This window comes from Zeus faber, assembly GCF_960531495.2.
Source record: "Zeus faber genome assembly, chromosome: 5".
Lineage (NCBI taxonomy): Eukaryota > Metazoa > Chordata > Actinopteri > Zeiformes > Zeidae > Zeus > Zeus faber.
This window is the reverse complement of record NC_137192.1, coordinates 33,602,259-33,620,244: the sequence shown is the minus strand read 5'-3', so window position 1 is coordinate 33,620,244 and position 17,986 is coordinate 33,602,259. Positions and strand designations below refer to the sequence as shown.

Genomic DNA, 17,986 nt, shown 5'->3' with positions numbered 1-17,986 from the left:
GCCTCTCTCGCTTTTCCACCAAACTTTCCGACCTGAGCTGTGCCTCTAATGTCCTCGTTCTTAATCCTGTCCATCCTTGTCGCTAGAAAGGGAAGAGCTAGAAAATGATGCTAGTTGTACCAAGGTGGATTTTTTATTTTTATTTTTTTTACATTTTTTTACATTTTTTTATTATTTTTTAACATTTTAATTAAAATGGTTTGTACAGATGATTTTGCACAGATCTGAGCCAAAATAATCAAATACAATTCCTTTTGAAAAGTGATCCTTTCACGCATACGGCTGTGGCCCATGCAGGAATAATACAGATGTACAAAATGGACAGGGGTTCTTTTTTTCCACATAGTATTTGTCCAACTTACGCCTTTTTTTTTTCTTCAAGTGTTTATGTGTAGATCTAGTCTAATGAGGAAACTGGAGGTGGGGGGGGTATTCAATGTGGAAAGTGGCGCATCACACACCTCATTGATTCCATTTTATGGCCAAGTAAATGGGCCTGGTGCGATTTGTTTGCTTTCCACATTTTTCCAAGCCAACTTGCGTCAAATTATTTTTTTTTTTCGCTCAAGGAGATAATAGAGCATATGCAGCTGAATATCAAGGAGCTCTGATGTCTGCTACCACATAATTCATGCTTCTTTCCATTGTTCTTCTAAGTGCCCATGCAACTAGCGAGAACAATTGATTATACATTCTATCTTTTTCTACACCAGACAGTGTAGGAATCTGCCAAAATATGCTTCTGCATTAGAATGGTTCTGTGTCTAATTGTTTTTTTGTTTCGTCACATCAAAACACACTAATTACCTTTTCCTCCTGCGTATTCCAGACAGGAGACATCAAAAGTTAAATTAGACTCTCCACCACCATCGCCAGCGACCCATGCCTCAGCTATCCATGCCTCAGCTATCCAGTGCAGAACTGCTACAGCAAGGGGCCCGACGAGGGACGGCTCCATCCTGTCTCACTTTTTCCAAGTGGGGCACAAAACAGCTAAAGACGCTAAAGAAGCCCAGCAGACTGGGTCTGCTCTGTGTGTCTCCCGAAGGAAAATGCAGCCGGCATGCACCCGCACATCAAATAATGCCAACCTACACAAATCGACCGTGCCGCGTCTCCTGGATGTGAAACAGGAGTCAGAGGAGGAAACGGTGTCTCCCTCGGACCTGGTGTCCGTTAAGGTGGAGGAGACGGAACTTTCATCTGCGGTCCCACAAACCTCCAAGGCTTTTCCTGTAATGGTGCTGGAAGATGTAAAGCCAGTGATCAAAGGTGAGGGCTAAGTGTCTGAAGAGTTTTACAAAGATATCAATATTATTTTTTAGTAAACAAGTGAGGGTAAGAGAGTTTAATGTCCCATATTTACGTTAAGTTAAATAAACTTGTAAAATAGATTAAATGCATCAACATCTCTATTTGTGAAATTAAATGCAATGCAATCTATATGCAGCTGTTCTCAAAGCCCTAGACATTTTCCAGTGTCTTTGTGAAAAATTTGGGCTGGTTATATAAATTTTAGTTTGTGTGTTAAGTGAAGTAAGGGGTTTGGGAATGCCCAGTGATCGCCATAGACATGTTGAATATTTTTAAGAGCGTCTGTGTTGTCTGTGGTGTTGTCCAATTTCTCACTGTTGTCTACTTCCTTTCTGTTGCAGTCGAATGTCCAGTGTGTTCCGTAGGTGTTTCTCAACAATTTATCAACAAGCACCTGGACTCCTGTCTGAGCCGCGGGGAGAAGAAGGAGAGCCTGCGGAGGTACTAAATATAGCCTCACTAATGGCAGCCAACTGCTCCCCTTTCTGTGTAGTGGTATTTGTTGAGAGTACCATAAAGTGTATGCAGCCTTCCAGACACATTTTTAGCAAAAAAAAAACATTGTTGCACCAAAAGAACTTTCAACACCGATTTCTTAACTACAGCGTAAGGATTGGCGATAGAGAGTACCTATCTGATCTTGACGTATAGATCACTAGTTTGATCACTAATGTGGGGCCAATAGAATATGAGGACCGATGCTTTCTCCAATAGAAACATCTACATTGTTTCTATGTGCAAACCCCATTTCCAATGAAGTTGGGACGTTGTGTAAAACGTAAATAAAAACACAACACAATGATTTGCAAATCGTTTTTAAGATATATTCAATTGAATACACTACAAAGACAAGATATTTAATGTTCAAACTGATATACTTTATTGTTGTTTTTTTTGCAAATATTCACTCATTTTAATTTGATGCCTGCAACAAGTTCCAAAAAAGCTGCGACAGGGGCAACAAAAGACTGTGAAAGTTGAGGAATGCTCAGAAAACACCTGTTTGGAACATTCCACAGGTGAACAGGTTCATTGGAAACAGGTGAGTGTCATGACTGGGTCTAAAAGGAGCATCCCCCCCCCAAGGCTCAGTCGTTCACAAGCAAGGATGGGGCGAGGTTCACCACTCTGTGAACAACTGCGTGAGCAAATAGTCCAACAGTTTAAGAACAGCATTTATCACGTACAATTGCAAGGAATCTAGGGATTTCATCATCTACAGTCCATAATATCATCCAAAGATTCAGAGAATCTGGAGACATCTCTGCATGTAAGCGGCAAGGCCAAAATCAACATTAAATTCCCGTGACCTTCGACCCCTCAGGCGGCACTGCATTAAAGAACCGACATCATTCAGTAAAGGATATTAGCACGTGGGCTCAGGAACACTTGGGAAAAGCATCGTCAGTCAACACAGTTCATGGCTACATCTACAAGTGCAAGTTAAAACTCCACCATGCAAAGCCAAAGCCATATATCAACAACAGCCAGAAACGCCGCCGGCTTCTCTGTGCCCGGGCTCATCTGAGATGGACTGACGCAAAGTGGAAAAGTGTGCTGTGGTCTGACGGGTCCACATTTCAAACTGTTTTTGGAAATTATGGACGTGGTGTCCTCCAGGCCAAAGAGGAAGAGGACCGTCCAGAGCGCTATCAGCGCAAAGTTCAAAAGCAGGAAAGCAATGAAAGAAAGGAAAGAAAGCAGGTTGATATGGATCTTCACAGACTTTTGTATTGGAACATTCTGATGGATCTCCTGTTTCAGTCGATACTGACTCAATACAATGTTATGACCCCTATAACCAACCACCGCAAGAGATCAGTCATTGTTGGTTAAAAAAGTTCCATTTGCGGGAAAACCTGTTGATTTTATGACATGAGCAGAACACAGATCTTAGTTTTGTTTTTACAGCAGTTACTACGATGAAAATGTTCAGGACTGAATTGGTTTCGTTCGGACAAAATATGAGATTATTTCCATGTTTTCACTCACACTGCAAGTGTATTCAGTTCAAGCAAGACAATGTAAAGATTGATACTGAATTACTATACATATCTTAGAATTAATCTTTTTAATCCATTGCCCAAAATGATATGAACCATTGTCCTAAATGGCCTGAAGATGTTTTTAAAGTTGTGAGAAATAATTGGATTTCAAACAGGTGGTTCTCCATTAATTATTAACCAAACTCCCCCACGGTGAGTGCCTCCAATCTATTAATAACTCATTTGACCCGTTTGAATGGAGAAAAGTATTCTGAAAGTATTGAGTCACTGCATGTTCCACACTGATCGTAAAGAAAAGTAGAGAATCTTCCGAGTTGGTCAGACAGATACCAGCCAAGCACGCGCAATCTCCAGACATATGTCCCAATCTCCTGCCGCCAAACCTCCCTGAATGGGCAGTAAGAAGGAATTGATCAATGTTTGGGGCGCAGGATTGCTGCAACGGTAGAAAACTAACCTCAGACAACTGCATTATAGATTCAAGCTGACCTTCAAAGCCAAAATGCAACACTTAAAACACTACACCATCCTGCGCCAACTCAGTGAAAATGGGTTCTGTGGTAGGAGACCCAGTCAAACCAGTCAAACCCAGTCACAATGGAATCTTTGAGCCTAAATCTTTGTGAGAGAATGTCCTGCTTCTGGCTCCTGGTGCCTTAAATCCGCATGACATCAAATCAGGAGGTGACCAAGTTCTTTTGGAGAGTGGTGTTGAATCCAGTGTGAGAAAGCTGTGTCTCCATCGAAGGCCGCTGGCCTTCCAGCAGGACGATGACCCCCAAGTACGCCCCAAAAAGCACCCAGCGAGTTTTTGAAATCCAAACGCTGCAATGTTCTGTGGCCAGCGGTGGCACCAGATCTCCGTCCCATTGAAGGCGCGTGGAGAGATCTGGAAGCAGCAGTTGGGAGACGGCACCCTTCAAATCTGAGAACTGGAGCAGTTTGCGAAACAAGAGTTGCCCAGACTGTGAGGGTTTTGGGAATCTCATTGAGAAGTATGGGAAGAGCTTCATATCCGTTAAAGTAAAAGTAAAGGCCTAGTATTTGTCAATTGCAACTTATTTAGAGAAAATTTGTGTTTTTTTGAAGAAGGCCAAAAAGCAAGGACGTCAATTGCCACAATTTGAATATGTTGAATAGATCTTCTGTGCACATTTATTATACCCCGTTTTCTTTGTGACAACCCAAAAATGCAAGCACGTTCAGGATGATTAATTGGGGGTCCACTTAATGACTGGATCTATTTGCATGACAGCCCTGCACATTTAATCTGTGGCAGACCTTGATGTCATGATGATGGATTGCACAGATGTCCGCTCTCGTAAGAACTATTCACCTAAACTATCCCACCACAATGGTTTTGTTTCCATCCCACTCACCGTTTTTTTTATCTTTTACCATGTGGTCAAACCTAACATTTGACGTAACTGTTTAAAAGTACCTGCACAAAGTGTCAACACGGTGTCTGGTCTCCTTTTGGACCAGAACGCCTGAAAATGTTTGACTTTTCCTCAGTGACCCACAAGAGCCAGTTGAGACAAACAAATCTCATAAGCTCATCTTGAATACCTTAAGATTTATTGGCCCAAGAAGACGTCATCAGTAATAGAAACGGCTTTCCCAATAATTCCGGTCTTTAAAGTGTCTAGCTACAGCTCTCCCCCCTGGCTGACATGTGCTTATGAGCCCTACACTTTCATTATGTTACGCTTACATAGCCATGTAAGTAAGAGGTTAAGTGTTCTCATCATTGGGTTCTGCTGTTTTGTGCATCAATTACACACTTGTCTACTGTACCAATACAATTATAATAGTATGACAATGAGTTTAAATAAAAAAAATAAAAATAAAAAGATAATAACCACTCATATTGTGTAGCTCCCCCTTCTGCCACCAAAACAGCCGTGACCCGTGGAGGCATGGACTCCACTAGACCTCTGAAGGTGTCCTGTGGTATCTGGCACCAAGACGTTAGCAGCAGATCCTTTAAGTCCTGGAAGTTGCGAGGTGGGGCCTCTATGGATCGGACTTGTTGTTCCAGCACATCCCACAGATGCTCCATCGGATCGGCCCCTAACCCCCCCCATCCACATGATGTAGAAGAAAACGTGATTCATCAGACCAGGCCACCTTCTTCCATTGCTCCATGGTCCAGTTCTGACGCTCACGTGTCCATTGTAGGAGCTTTCAGAGGTGGACAGGGGTCAGCATGGACACTCTGACCGCTCTGTGGCTACACAGCCCCATACACATCAAGCTGTGATGCACTGTGTGTTCTGACACCTTTCTATCATAGCAGCATTAACTTTTTCACCTATTTCATCAATGACCCTGTTGCCATTTTACTGGTTGTCCTTCCTTGGACCACTTTTGGTGGGTACTAACCACTGCATACCGGGAACCCCCCTCAAGACCTGCTGTTTTGGAGATGCTCTGACCCAGTCGTCTATCCATCACAATTTGGTCCTTGTCACAGTGGCTCAGATCCTTACGCTTGTCCATTTTTTCTGCTCCCAAAACATCAACTTCAAAAACGGACTGTTCACTTACTGCCTCATACATCCCACCCCTTGACAGGAGCCATTTGAACCAGATGAGCAATGTTGTTAATTTCACCTGTCAGTGGTTTTAATGGTGTGTGTGTGTGTGTGTGTGTGTGTGTGTGTGTGTGTGTGTGTGTGTGTGTGTGTGTTCATATAAATAATAGACAATGTGAAGATTATATTTTAATTAATAAAGATCACATTGAAAATTGATTATGTGTTTTTGCATAAAATCCTTGGAAATGACACCATAGTGCTTAAACGAAAGTCCTTGAATTACATTTTGTAATGCCAAAATGAGCCCTGTTACAATGTTATACATGTTGAGTTATTAATGTCTATTGATTCACTCTTTATGTCTTACCGGGTTTTCTATAATATCTTTATTAGTGGATCACCAGAAAACTAGTTGCGGAAGTGCCAGTTCAGTCAGTTCTTTGTATTCCAGCTCTTTAGGTGGAAGACGGCGCTCAATGGGCAAGCTGGTGTACAACCTGCTTTCCATGCCGGAGCTGAAGAGGAAGCTGAAGGAGTGTCACCTGTCTGTGCAGGGCTCTCGAGACCAGCTGGTGAAAAGGCATCAGGAGTTTGTACACATTTACAATGCCCAATGTGACTCACTGAGCCCCATATCAGGTTGGTCACTTATGCCAATTATGACATGTGTCAATCTCTATATGATGTAGAAATTTTGCACATCACCCATTTCTAGAGGTGTTGTTTGTTGTTTTTAGTTTTTTTCCTTTTATCACATTCTTTCAACCACCTACATTTAGCATATTCACAGATTAAATGTTGTTTTTAAATTACGAGAGGTCCTGTGCAATAGCATCTGGGCATTCACACTTGGAAACCCTTTTGTAAACGTTCATACACATATTGCGACTGGATAGAATTAGCGTAAAACTCGAGACAGGATTCAGGATTTGGTCAGGTTTAATGAGCAGACTGGAAGCCAAGTAAGACATAATAGCATCAGTTTGATGCAAAATGTAAAACACTGCGATCAGTTCATTTAGCGCTGCTTGCATCAGGACGGGGTTCAGTCATTTAGTCTTGGAGTGCCTTGCTTCTGTTCTATATAAAGAATTTTTCTGGCGCTCTTTGTTTTGCTTATATTTTCCTGACACTTTGTCAGTTGTTTATTCAGGAGAGGTAGCGCGTAGACTGTGAGTTCTATAAATGTATGAATGTGACAAGAGTGGTGACTCAATCAGTCCCATCTTACAGCACAGCCGCAAGTTCTGAAACGAGCACTTAGCTTACAAGCAACGTTGTCATTTAACTGCAGCACGGACTGCAGGTTGCATTCAAGGCTTCATAATTCTTAATTCGTCACTGTTAGAGGGTGTGAAAGGATCAGACTGAGTTGACGATGCATTAACCACAGGATTGAGCTCATCCGCTCAACAGTAGCCTTCACAGTTCCATTTTCAGTCAGTACACGTCATAGACAAGTCCCATTTTAGCTTCAGAGTGGAATTTAACGTTTCTGTTTTTGCTCGGTACGTCTCATGGGATGAGATTTCCCGGGAAGTGGCACGATGAGCCAAAAAGCTTTGTGTTTGGTGAAGGGCAAGGTTTTTTTTAATGGATTTTGAATCATGACGATCTGTCCATATGTCAACAGCTGAAGATATTGCCAAAGAAGTGGAGGCCAATGAGAAGATCAAAAGTCAGTTGCAGGGAAAGTCCAGACGGGTATGTAAATCACAACTTACATATTTTGACCTTTTTTAACTTGTCTGTTTTTCATTATTGCATGCAATGGGATATAAATGAGTTCCACTCAAGGGGCTTTGATCCATCGCTTTTCAGCCGCATTGTAAAACAGATCTTGTCTGGACCGCGTCAGTTGTTCCCCTGTTCTGATGCCATTTGATCCTTTTTGTCAACGGAACACCACACAGGTGTTTGTCTTCTCAAAGAACCAGTCAGAGGGGGAAATTGACGAGATGCATTCAAATTACAGTAAGTGACGCTTCCAGATCGAATTTGGGGTTCATTGCTAAAGTTGGGGCTTTGTGTTCGTATCCTTTGCTACATGTGCTGTAGCCGTGTGCTTATTGCAGCTGTGTCAGTTCATGTCTTGAGGATTGAAAAATTACTGTTAAAGTCGTAAAGACAATCTAGAGGTAAATTACAAAAACAACCGTCATTTAAATTGGAGAAGTCGGAGAGTCATTTATTGAGTAATAATAAGAGTAATGTGTAAGAGTAATATTGCTAAAAATCAGTCCCATTGTGAGAGATTTAGCTGCAGAGAGGGACAGTGTGTAGTAGTAATAGATGTTGAGAGTAGTGAAATCATTGGAAAGCAACAAAGGAGCTTAACGAGAAACCCGCCGTCGACAAGGGAACATTTGTAATGGATCTTTCAACACGTGCCTTAAACCACCACTGCCTCAACAGCCTTCACACGACACAGCTGAGAGCCAACAACAGACTGTCTGGAAAATAAACGTGTTCTATTTTACATTTAATCACATTCTCCTTTGTTTTAGGAAGATTTATTTTTTTACTATTTGATTGATTATTTATTAAGATTTATTTGCCCTTAAACCATCTTTGAGGGTCATACGGGAAAATGCCCGTCTAACTGCAAGTGTCCATGAGCCCCTTTTTGCTTTGTAGGTTTTTGAGAAATCAAGTCATTTCGTCCATCAAGTTCTTCTCTAGTTACAGCCAAAATAGGCACAGGTCAGGAACAGATTCATCTTTTAATGAATTCCGGCTGAATATAAAGGTCTGAAAATTTGTTGACGCCCGTAGTAAAAAAGGCCAATGGACAAAATTAGAAGTTGAAAATAGTTGATGTGATGCACACTGCAGAGACCAACAGTTAACTACTTTTATCCATTTCCAATTGTAGATTTTTCCACAAGTTATTTTTTTTTTTTAAACATTATCAAGAAATACACTGTTATGGTCTTTTTTTATCACTCTATGCCAGTCTTGTCTTGTAAGAGCTATTCTTTAAAATGCCAAGGGCAGCATTTCCTCTTCCACTAATGCTCTGTCTTATATAAGTGGCACCTTCCTAGACGCACTAGGAGTTCAGGAGCTCTTCTTCATCCCGTCTGAATGTGAGTCACACTGGGTTTGCGTCTCTAAACTCCTTCCCAATAGGGTTAAGGCTTGTAACCCATCCCTGCATCGATATTGTTTCATATTGTCTCGATGGTCCTCCGTTAGGAAAACCAATACTTCACATAAATGCTGCCACAAACAACAGAAATGGTATATGGGCAAGTTAAGTTATTACCTTCTTTAGAGGGAATCTTTGTGCTCCAGATTGGTGACCAAGTGATCCCACGGGACAGGGAGTGCACGCAAACACTACATGTCACTGCGTCATTTAAATGTCGCTTAAGAGCGGTGTAGTCTCCTCTAGCCACGGGTGCATAGGTGTTCCCATTAGTGTCAGATTAATCAACCTATCATCTGGATTTAATAAGTAGCAGCCCTAAACACATGTACTGAGATTTTATATGTGACTCAACACGATGAGAAATTAGATTAATTAAAACTCCGTCACCCAGTAACCGTCTGTGCGTGCACACGGGCCAGACAAGACACGGGCTCGTTCCCGACAAGAAACCTTCCTGTCCGCCTCGTCTTTGGAGCGTAATCTTCAAGGTGCATCTGTTTGGGAAGCAGCCAAGGGAGATGCCGGCAGGAGCATCATAATAACACACTGGAGGGTGAGCGCCCTTCGTAGCATTCACTGCAGCAGCATTCAAATACAAACAGTGGTAGAAATGCCCACAGAAAAAAAAAAAAATAACACACAGGTTTTAAATCAACAAAAAAGGAAATCCCCCATGTCCTACTTTGTGATAATATAATAATTTCTACAAGCGGTAACTGCTATTAAGTTCCAGATCACATATAATGGTGTTCGTATGCCTAGAAAAAAATGACCCAAACACTGTGGTTACCTGCTGCAATCTACTATGTTATTTCCTGTATCAGGAGTCGCAACGGGCAGAGAACCAATGTCAATTTGGAACCGGTTCCCGATTGGTCCGAACCAAACTTCCAATCAGCCACACAACAAAGGGTGCTGCTGCTGGCATCGCGCTGTCGAATTCACTCAAATTCCTTCCAAATAAGTCTGCATTTCTGACTTGGCTCTTCAGACACATTCCGAGCCTGCCCCCTATGTGATGACTCTCCAGGCGTTGCTTACGTTCTGTGAATTCCAAGCGCGGCGGAAAGGCTGAAACGCTCAAGTGTGGGCCCAGTTTACCAAGGGGGACAACGACACGGGGGACGGCAAGTCAGCCCAAAAAGGGGGGCAATACCAGTGACCTCCTGACACAGCCTCCATTTGAATCAGTGGAGTGTGCTCGACTACCTAAGCAAAGTGTCTTCTGCTCAGCATTACTGGGTGCAAAGAGCACCCGTGTCGTCAAGGTTACCAGATACAAGGTTTGCTCGGATTCAGTCCATCAGTCATAGACTTTGGAGAACAACAAAGTAGCAGTCAAGCTTCCGACCCCCCCACAAACGTCAGACATGGAAAAAAAATCAGATTTTCTTTTCGGTGTAACTCAATTTTAATATATATTTTTTGGCATAAAATGAGGAGCAGTAATAACAGAATTATGGATAAAATCCTAATGATAGCAATGAAAGTAAAAGATCCGGATTCGTCCTGAGGTTCGAGTCAGGGGACGAGGCACGACACTGGCCTTTCTGGAACATTTGAAAAGCTCCGTGGGCATCGTGGAAGAATGAGACGACGAGCTCGTTGAAAAATAGCTGCGCCGAGAGATAACTCTAAAAGTGAATGAAAAATACGAGTGACTCACCGAGACGGGTTCTAAAAATAGCTGCAGTGCCGTGGTATCCTTGAATTATCAGGAGAGGATGGGGATGACTCACTGCCAGCGTCGGGAGACGGAGCAGACAGACACGCACTCCAAACCTGGGATTGCTATCATTAGGATTTTATCCATAATTCTGTTATTACTGCTCCTCATTTGATGCCAAAATATATATATTAAAATTGAGTTACACCGAAAAGAAAATCTTTTCGATTTTTTTTCCCATGTCTGACGTTTGTGGGGGGGTCGGAAGCTTGACTGCTACTTTGTTGTTCTCCAAAGTCTATGACTGATGGACTGAATCCGAGCAAACCTTGTATCTGGTAACCTTGACGACACGGGTGCTCTTTGCACCCAGTAATGCTGAGCAGAAGACACTTTGCTTAGGTAGTCGAGCACACTCCACTGATTCAAATGGAGGCTGTGTCAGGAGGTCACTGGTATTGCCCCCCTTTTTGGGCTGACTTGCCGTCCCCCGTGTCGTTGTCCCCCTTGGTAAACTGGGCCCACACTTGAGCGTTTCAGCCTTTCCGCCGCGCTTGGAATTCACAGAACGTAAGCAACGCCTGGAGAGTCATCACATAGGGGGCAGGCTCGGAATGTGTCTGAAGAGCCAAGTCAGAAATGCAGACTTATTTGGAAGGAATTTGAGTGAATTCGACAGTGCGATGCCAGCAGCAGCACCCTTTGTTGTGTGGCTGATTGGAAGTTTGGCTCGGACCAATCGGGAACCGGTTCCAAATTGACATTGGTTCTCTGCCCGTTGCGACTCCTGATACAGGAAATAACATAGTAGATTGCAGCAGGTAACCACAGTGTTTGGGTCATTTTTTTCAAGGCATACAAACACCATTATATGTGATCTGGAACTTAATAGCAGTTACCGCTTGTAGAAATTATTATATTATCACAAAGTAGGACATGGGGGATTTCCTTTTTTGTTGATTTAAAACCTGTGTGTTCTTTTTTTTTTTTTTTTTTCTGTGGGCATGTAGAAATGCCCACAGAAAAAAAAAAAGAACACACAGGTTTGTACTGTTTGTATTTGAATGCTGCTGCAGTGAATGCTACGAAGGGCGCTCACCCTCCAGTGTGCTGCAGCCATCCTAGTTATTATGATGCTCCTGCCGGCATCTCCCTTGGCTGCTTCCCAAACAGATGCACCTTGAAGATTACGCTCCAAAGACGAGGCGGACAGGAAGGTTTCTTGTCGGGAACGAGCCCGTGTCTTGTCTGGCCCGTGTGCACGCACAGACGGTTACTGGGTGACGGAGTTTTAATTAATTCAATTTCTCATCGTGTTGAGTCACATATAAAATCTGCAGTACATGTGTTTAGGGCTGCTACTTATTAAATCCAGATGATAGGTTGATTAATCCGACCACAAAAGATAAAGGCCTTTATGGTGAATCTTTAGTCATTTCTTTGTCGGGATTGAAGCTGCCTGGTGTATTGTTTTTTTTAATCACATTATGAACATGTGCAAATTACACATTGCGTAATGCTGCCATGTCAGCAGTAATTATCACTGACTTTATTTTCCACTTACTGCATCCAAACCAAATGACAAAGACGCTTGGGAGAAACACGCAAAGAATGGACGAAAAAGAAAAACATTCACAGAGGAGTTTGCACGGAAAAGGCCAAAACATGGGATGTGTGGATGTATTTGCATGTGAGAGAGAGAGCAATTGCAATGGCGGGCGTTGTGCAAAGCTTGTGTGGAGGTAGCGGGCGCGTGGGGGGGGGGTGTTCAGCATCCCCTCACGTTGGCTCACACGGCGCTCCGTGATGTGTTTCTGTCACAAATGACGGAGGTGCGTCGCTCCTGTCCTCCTCCTCCGACTCCGTCACCAGTCATTACGGTCTGAGGCCAACACGTGATAAATCATGAAATCTATTTTCATAGATACAAATCATCCAGGCGACGTCATCTCAGGAAATCATGGATGCCGATGCACAATACCCCCCCCCCAGTGGTTATTCTCAAAATAAATGAGAAATCTGGAGAATCAGGATGGAAGCAAATGACATACTTTGAGAGCACAAGCGGTCAGAGGGGAGAGCGCTGCATCAGCCTCACTGTGCACGGTTTGCTTTCCTGATCAGCAGCAGGGGAACAGAAGCAGCTACCGAGCCCCAACCCAGCTTGAGGATTCTGCCGGCGACAAACAATAGAAACGTGTTTTTCTCATTAGGGGGGAAAAACAATATTTTTCCAGGCTGTGCCACTGGGTGGTTAGCGGTTAATTGAGTTGTGTTTTACACTCTTATCTCCTGGTCCGCTAAAGTTATTTGCCGTGAGCCTCCGCATGCAGCTGGTCGTATGGGGGGAATGAGTAGTGTGGAAACAGAAACCAGATGAAGGAACATTTCTCTCCCACCCGAGCCGTACGTGTGGTTCCTTCTCACTTTGTATCTGGGTTGGCCACACATTTAGGGGCTGTTCTCGTAGTTTCCACCGACAGAGTTTACAGTATTGTTTCCCCTCGATGTCATACAATGTCATTTTTGTTCCCCCTCAGTGTCCCCTCAATTATGTTTAATTTTTCATCATGTTGAATGTTCAGGACCTACGCTATTGTGACCTTTTAGCCGAATGTATTACATCTACCTGTCTAAAAAAAAAAAAAAAAAAAATTGCAGTTACACTTCAGTCTCCACAATTACACTTCAATCGCATTGATAACTGGGAAGTTGAAATGGTTTCAAAATTTAAATGGTTTAAATTGTATTGTTTGAGCGAGTTGACTTAATGTATGATTCTATGACAGGCGTAGCTTTAATTATTTTTATTTATTTGATAATAATTATTTAAAAATTATTATTTAATATTTAATTGAATTGTATTTTTTTTTATTTGATTTTTAGATACGAGAACACTATGTTAATCCCCGGGAGGGGTTCAGAGGAGTAAATATATATGCTGGTTTTTTTTTGCAATAAAGATTTATAACTTTGAAGATATATGTCCCTCACCTGTAAGGGTAAACAATACCAACTTTTCTTTTCCTGTAAGGAGTTATCATCAGAGAAGACAAACTCAGGTGTTTACAACCATGTTTCAATGAAGTTAGAGTAACCCCTCAACACTTTGACTCTGTTTATGCAACGCCTCCAGGTTGTAACCTGTCATTTGACAGCATTCATCAAACCCACCATATCTTGTTTTCTCCCATAAGAAAAAATATAATATTATAAATAAATATAAATAAATATTCAGACACGCTCCCAGAGAAGACACCCATTTGTGTTTTGCCCTTGTGAGTTAAAAGCGTAGATAATGGAACTGCGTTCACCTTCAGCTCGTCGCATTTATGAATTTCATATTATCTGCGTCGCTTATTTTGTTTACACGCAAATAAAACACTAAGTCGCAAAAAAGCTGAATGGGAGTTAGAAGTCACGGAATGGAAAGCTGATGTGGAGCGTGCGGCCCAAAGAGCAGCCCCCGCACGCTCTCCTTAACCCAGTTGACTTCTGTAAACGGCACAGTGACAGGAACGCTGCAGGGCTGTAAGGTAGATGGAGGCTCACTAGTGTTGCAGCTGTCCCGCTCCCTGCACCCAGGTAACTGCTTCCAAGCGGAGGGATGTGCTGCCTTCTGGAGATACTGATGAACGCTTGTCAGTGAGAACCAGCTTTTCCTCGAGTCATTTTTCGAGGGGCCGTACAAGTGACTAGACTGGCTTTTTGCCACTGTTGGGTGGGGAAATTGTTAATTTAATTTCTCATCGAAATCCTAAAAAAAACAAAAAACGGTAACTTGGTTACCGTGTGGTAACTGATCGTGTGTGTCTCAGTCAATGGTGAAGCGTTTTTTTTTTTTTTGTTTTTTTTTTTTTTTTTTCAAATTGCAAGTCTTACTGCTGCCGCCGCCTCTGTGACAGGATCAGCGGGCGGTAACGCACGGAGTCAAAGCCACTTCAACGCCGCTGCGGCTCATCCTGCTCGGTTGGAAAGGTGCTTCACCTCGTCTGAGTGGCAGACTTGAGGGATTTTTTTTTTTTTTTTTTTTTTTTTTTTACAAAACGGAAAAAAATGTAATCTGTCTTTTATGTATTTGGCCCGAACTGTTTTCACATCGTAGTGAGTGGATGTGATCAGTGGGAGTTAGTTGACAGCCCTGCTTGCTCTGCAATCATCCCTGGATCTGCAGTCTAATCCTCCTCCCAGCGTGTTGTACGTGCTACCTTCATATATCACACATACAAGGATAGCTATACAGTCAGCAGCTGGTATGTGGTGCGCCTAAGTGTTCACATCGGCTCTTCTATAATCGTACATATCAATATACAATCGTCTATAATACGTACTTGGACTTCTGCCCATAATAACAGTGATATTGTTGATGTTTTGTGCAATGTGCTCTGACCAGAACGAACAATTAAAAAAAAACCCCAAAAAAAGCAGTTCGAAGGAGGCGTCGATTTTCTGCTTTGATTGAGTAGAATCGGAGTCAGCTTCAATTAAAATATGAAATAAAAAGAAAATAATGAAAGAAGAATCGCGTTATTGTGGATTTTGTTGGATGGCAGATGTTTTTATTTTATATTTTATTTTAACTATTAAAAAAACATTTTCTTGCCTAAATTGAGTTCCATCCTTAATGTTCGCTTCAAGCAGTCAATTTGAGTATATATACTACCTCTGTTTTTAATTTTATTTTTGGAGTTGCGGTCCAGGTTTAGAGCTAACTGGGGTATGTGGCTTGTGTTTTGTAAGTTAAGTGACATGTTTAGTTTCCCTGATGCCCAATAATGTATTCATTGTGGATGAATGAGCTCTGTTGTGGCAAAGCCTCGCTGCAAGATACTGTATGTAAATGTTAGAATGTGTGGGTTAGCAATGTACAAAAATCATCAACAAAAATATCAAATGGAAACCATTCCTCGTTTGCCTTCCAGGGAAGCAGCACAGCACGGAATTTTCCTTCCTTATTGCCGAGGTTCGAGGTCGTCTGGAGAGTAAGGGGCAGAGTCGGAGCAAGCGAGAGGTGAAAGAGCAAGGAGAGGAGGCCCAGGGAGCGAGCACTGAAGGTATTTCAGCACACGTCGTCGTTCAAAGTGATAACATGAGGCGGAACCTGTTCCCATCTTCGAGATGTTTTAAAATCAATGCGTGACGTCACGAATAACCTTCACTGGGCGGACCAGCGGAGCAACTCTGTTCTAGAAAGAAGGCGTCGCTAGAAACTTCAACTCTATATTTATTATGTTTAAATTGTCCTTAATTCTGCATCATTTATATATTTTGCTTGCAACGAAATGAATGGGGTACATGAAATCTTGAATGTGATCTACAAATATTTTTCCTCATCCCTTTCGATCAAGCTACAGAGTCAAAGGCGTCGGAGAAGGAATGTCGATCCACGATGTTAGAGGAGACCCTCGTTGAGGAGCCGGCGTCGGCAGGAGAGCTCCCGGGGCCCACCAGTCCTTCTGACAGCGTCATGTCGATTAGCAGGTGAGTGCCTGGCGCAGTCGGATTATATTATATTATACATGTCCTTCTCGAACGCCGGAGCACCTGAGGCTGTGGCCCCTCCAGGAGCCTCAGTAGACGGGTCAATAAGTTCAGGGAGTTGAGTAATTATTATTCAAAACATGACACTCACTAACTGCTCTCAAAAACCATCCTCTTAGACCTTTGGATATAAATTGGTCTTAATTCACACTCCTCTGCTTGGCCGGGGGAGCAGACACGTTGCTTGCGTCCGGGGCACGTGGATACACTGACCACCAAGGCAGCGCCCGTTTCCAGATGTGCACTGCAGCTTGTGTGGAGATGCACTGTGGTCAACTCCAGTCACTTTCCTTCCTTGCCTTCTCAGCATGCGGTTTATACATTTATAGTAGTTCCACATTTATATATTCAGACATGTCAACTTTGTCTGATAAATACAATTTGTGCACAGTTCAAAGTATTTCTTTTGAGTGTCCTAAAGTGTGCCCGCCCACTGGTGCGGCGCAGCGCATGGACGTATGGGAAAATATGGCCCCAGCAAAAACAACGGCTTTTAGCTAATTTTCCACATCATTACGGCGGTGATAGATGGCCGGGTCGTTATGTGTGATTAATGTTCACTGTGGATTATGCTGAAGTGCTTCTGGAGCTGAATGGAGCTTGACCGTCTCATCACAGCCATCATACCTGGAGGATCCTCACTGGACAATCCATCTCACTCCTGGTCAACAATGTCAAAGTTTAAGTAGAAAAAGAAGAATTTAACCAGCAGCTGAAACTGTAATGGGGTCAAAATTTTGATTTAATTTTGAACTTGCTTCATATGTTTACAAGTCTCTCTGTTTTGGTCAGCTGTTGTAAATAGCACAAAATGAAAATAATTTTTATTATAATATTTTATAAATAATTTATCTGATTGTTAAAAGCCTAATTAGATGATTAAAATGTGTACAATTTCCAATAATGAAATGCCAATACAATACATCCAATACAATTTTAATTTTATTTTATTTTTTTTTAATAAATCCAAAACGTACTTACGATAGCTAATCATGATGATTACTCTTGAGTGAGTTGTGGCATCACCAGCTCCGCCAGTATGAATCGAGTTTCGAATTTAAACCCACTGTTTAGCCATCGTATTTTTTTAAGATCAGTTCGGAAAAGTAGTAGCTGTTTTGTTTTGCGTGTCTTGCGTAATGATGTGCAACGCAGTTATGAAATGAACAACATATTTGAAAATGTTGGGAGATGAGATGAGGCCTTTACTAAGCCACTAAGGACATTTACAGAATAAAAGGGAGGTGTGCCAAATAAACATGTAATAATAATAATAATAATTATAATAATAATCTTATTTGTATTGCACCTTTCATACACAACATACAACTCAAAGTTCTTTACATAAACTGAAGACAATCACATAGTAGTAGTAATAATAATAAAGAAAATAATGCATTTAATAAAAATATTAAAAATGTAAAAAATATAAAAATATATCAATTATTATGCACTATTACATCTTTGGGTCATCATTTTAGAGACATTGGAGGATCATGATTATTCCTCAGTTAATGATCTCTCTTGAATTATGGGCGTACAATTATTAGTCGTGGACTACTCTAAGCAATTGCCAGGTGACACCATATCCAAAGATATATGAACAATGTGCATTTTGTTGTTTTTGAATGCATAGCAACAGCTGTTCAAACTTGGATGATAAGCACACCCTCAAATCTGAACCTCTGCAAGAATAAAATGCCATAAAATAAAGATGTGTGGAGGAAGAGCAGCAGCCTTGCAGTCATAGAAATCTAAATTTAAT

General features: G+C 41.9%; 1 protein-coding gene across 2 annotated transcripts in view; it reads left to right on the top strand.

The window, feature by feature from the left end:
- The window catches only part of rad18 (RAD18 E3 ubiquitin protein ligase), a 41,793-nt gene that overhangs the window by 9,169 nt on the left and 14,638 nt on the right, over positions 1-17,986 (top strand). For both annotated transcript variants that reach the window (XM_080001533.1, XM_080001532.1), the window contains exons 5-11: positions 830-1,272; positions 1,656-1,755; positions 6,312-6,499; positions 7,494-7,564; positions 7,774-7,834; positions 15,603-15,734; positions 16,029-16,161. In XM_080001533.1, the coding sequence (XP_079857659.1) occupies positions 830-1,272; positions 1,656-1,755; positions 6,312-6,499; positions 7,494-7,564; positions 7,774-7,834; positions 15,603-15,734; positions 16,029-16,161 (1,128 nt within the window). The remainder of the gene's footprint in view (positions 1-829; positions 1,273-1,655; positions 1,756-6,311; positions 6,500-7,493; positions 7,565-7,773; positions 7,835-15,602; positions 15,735-16,028; positions 16,162-17,986) is intronic.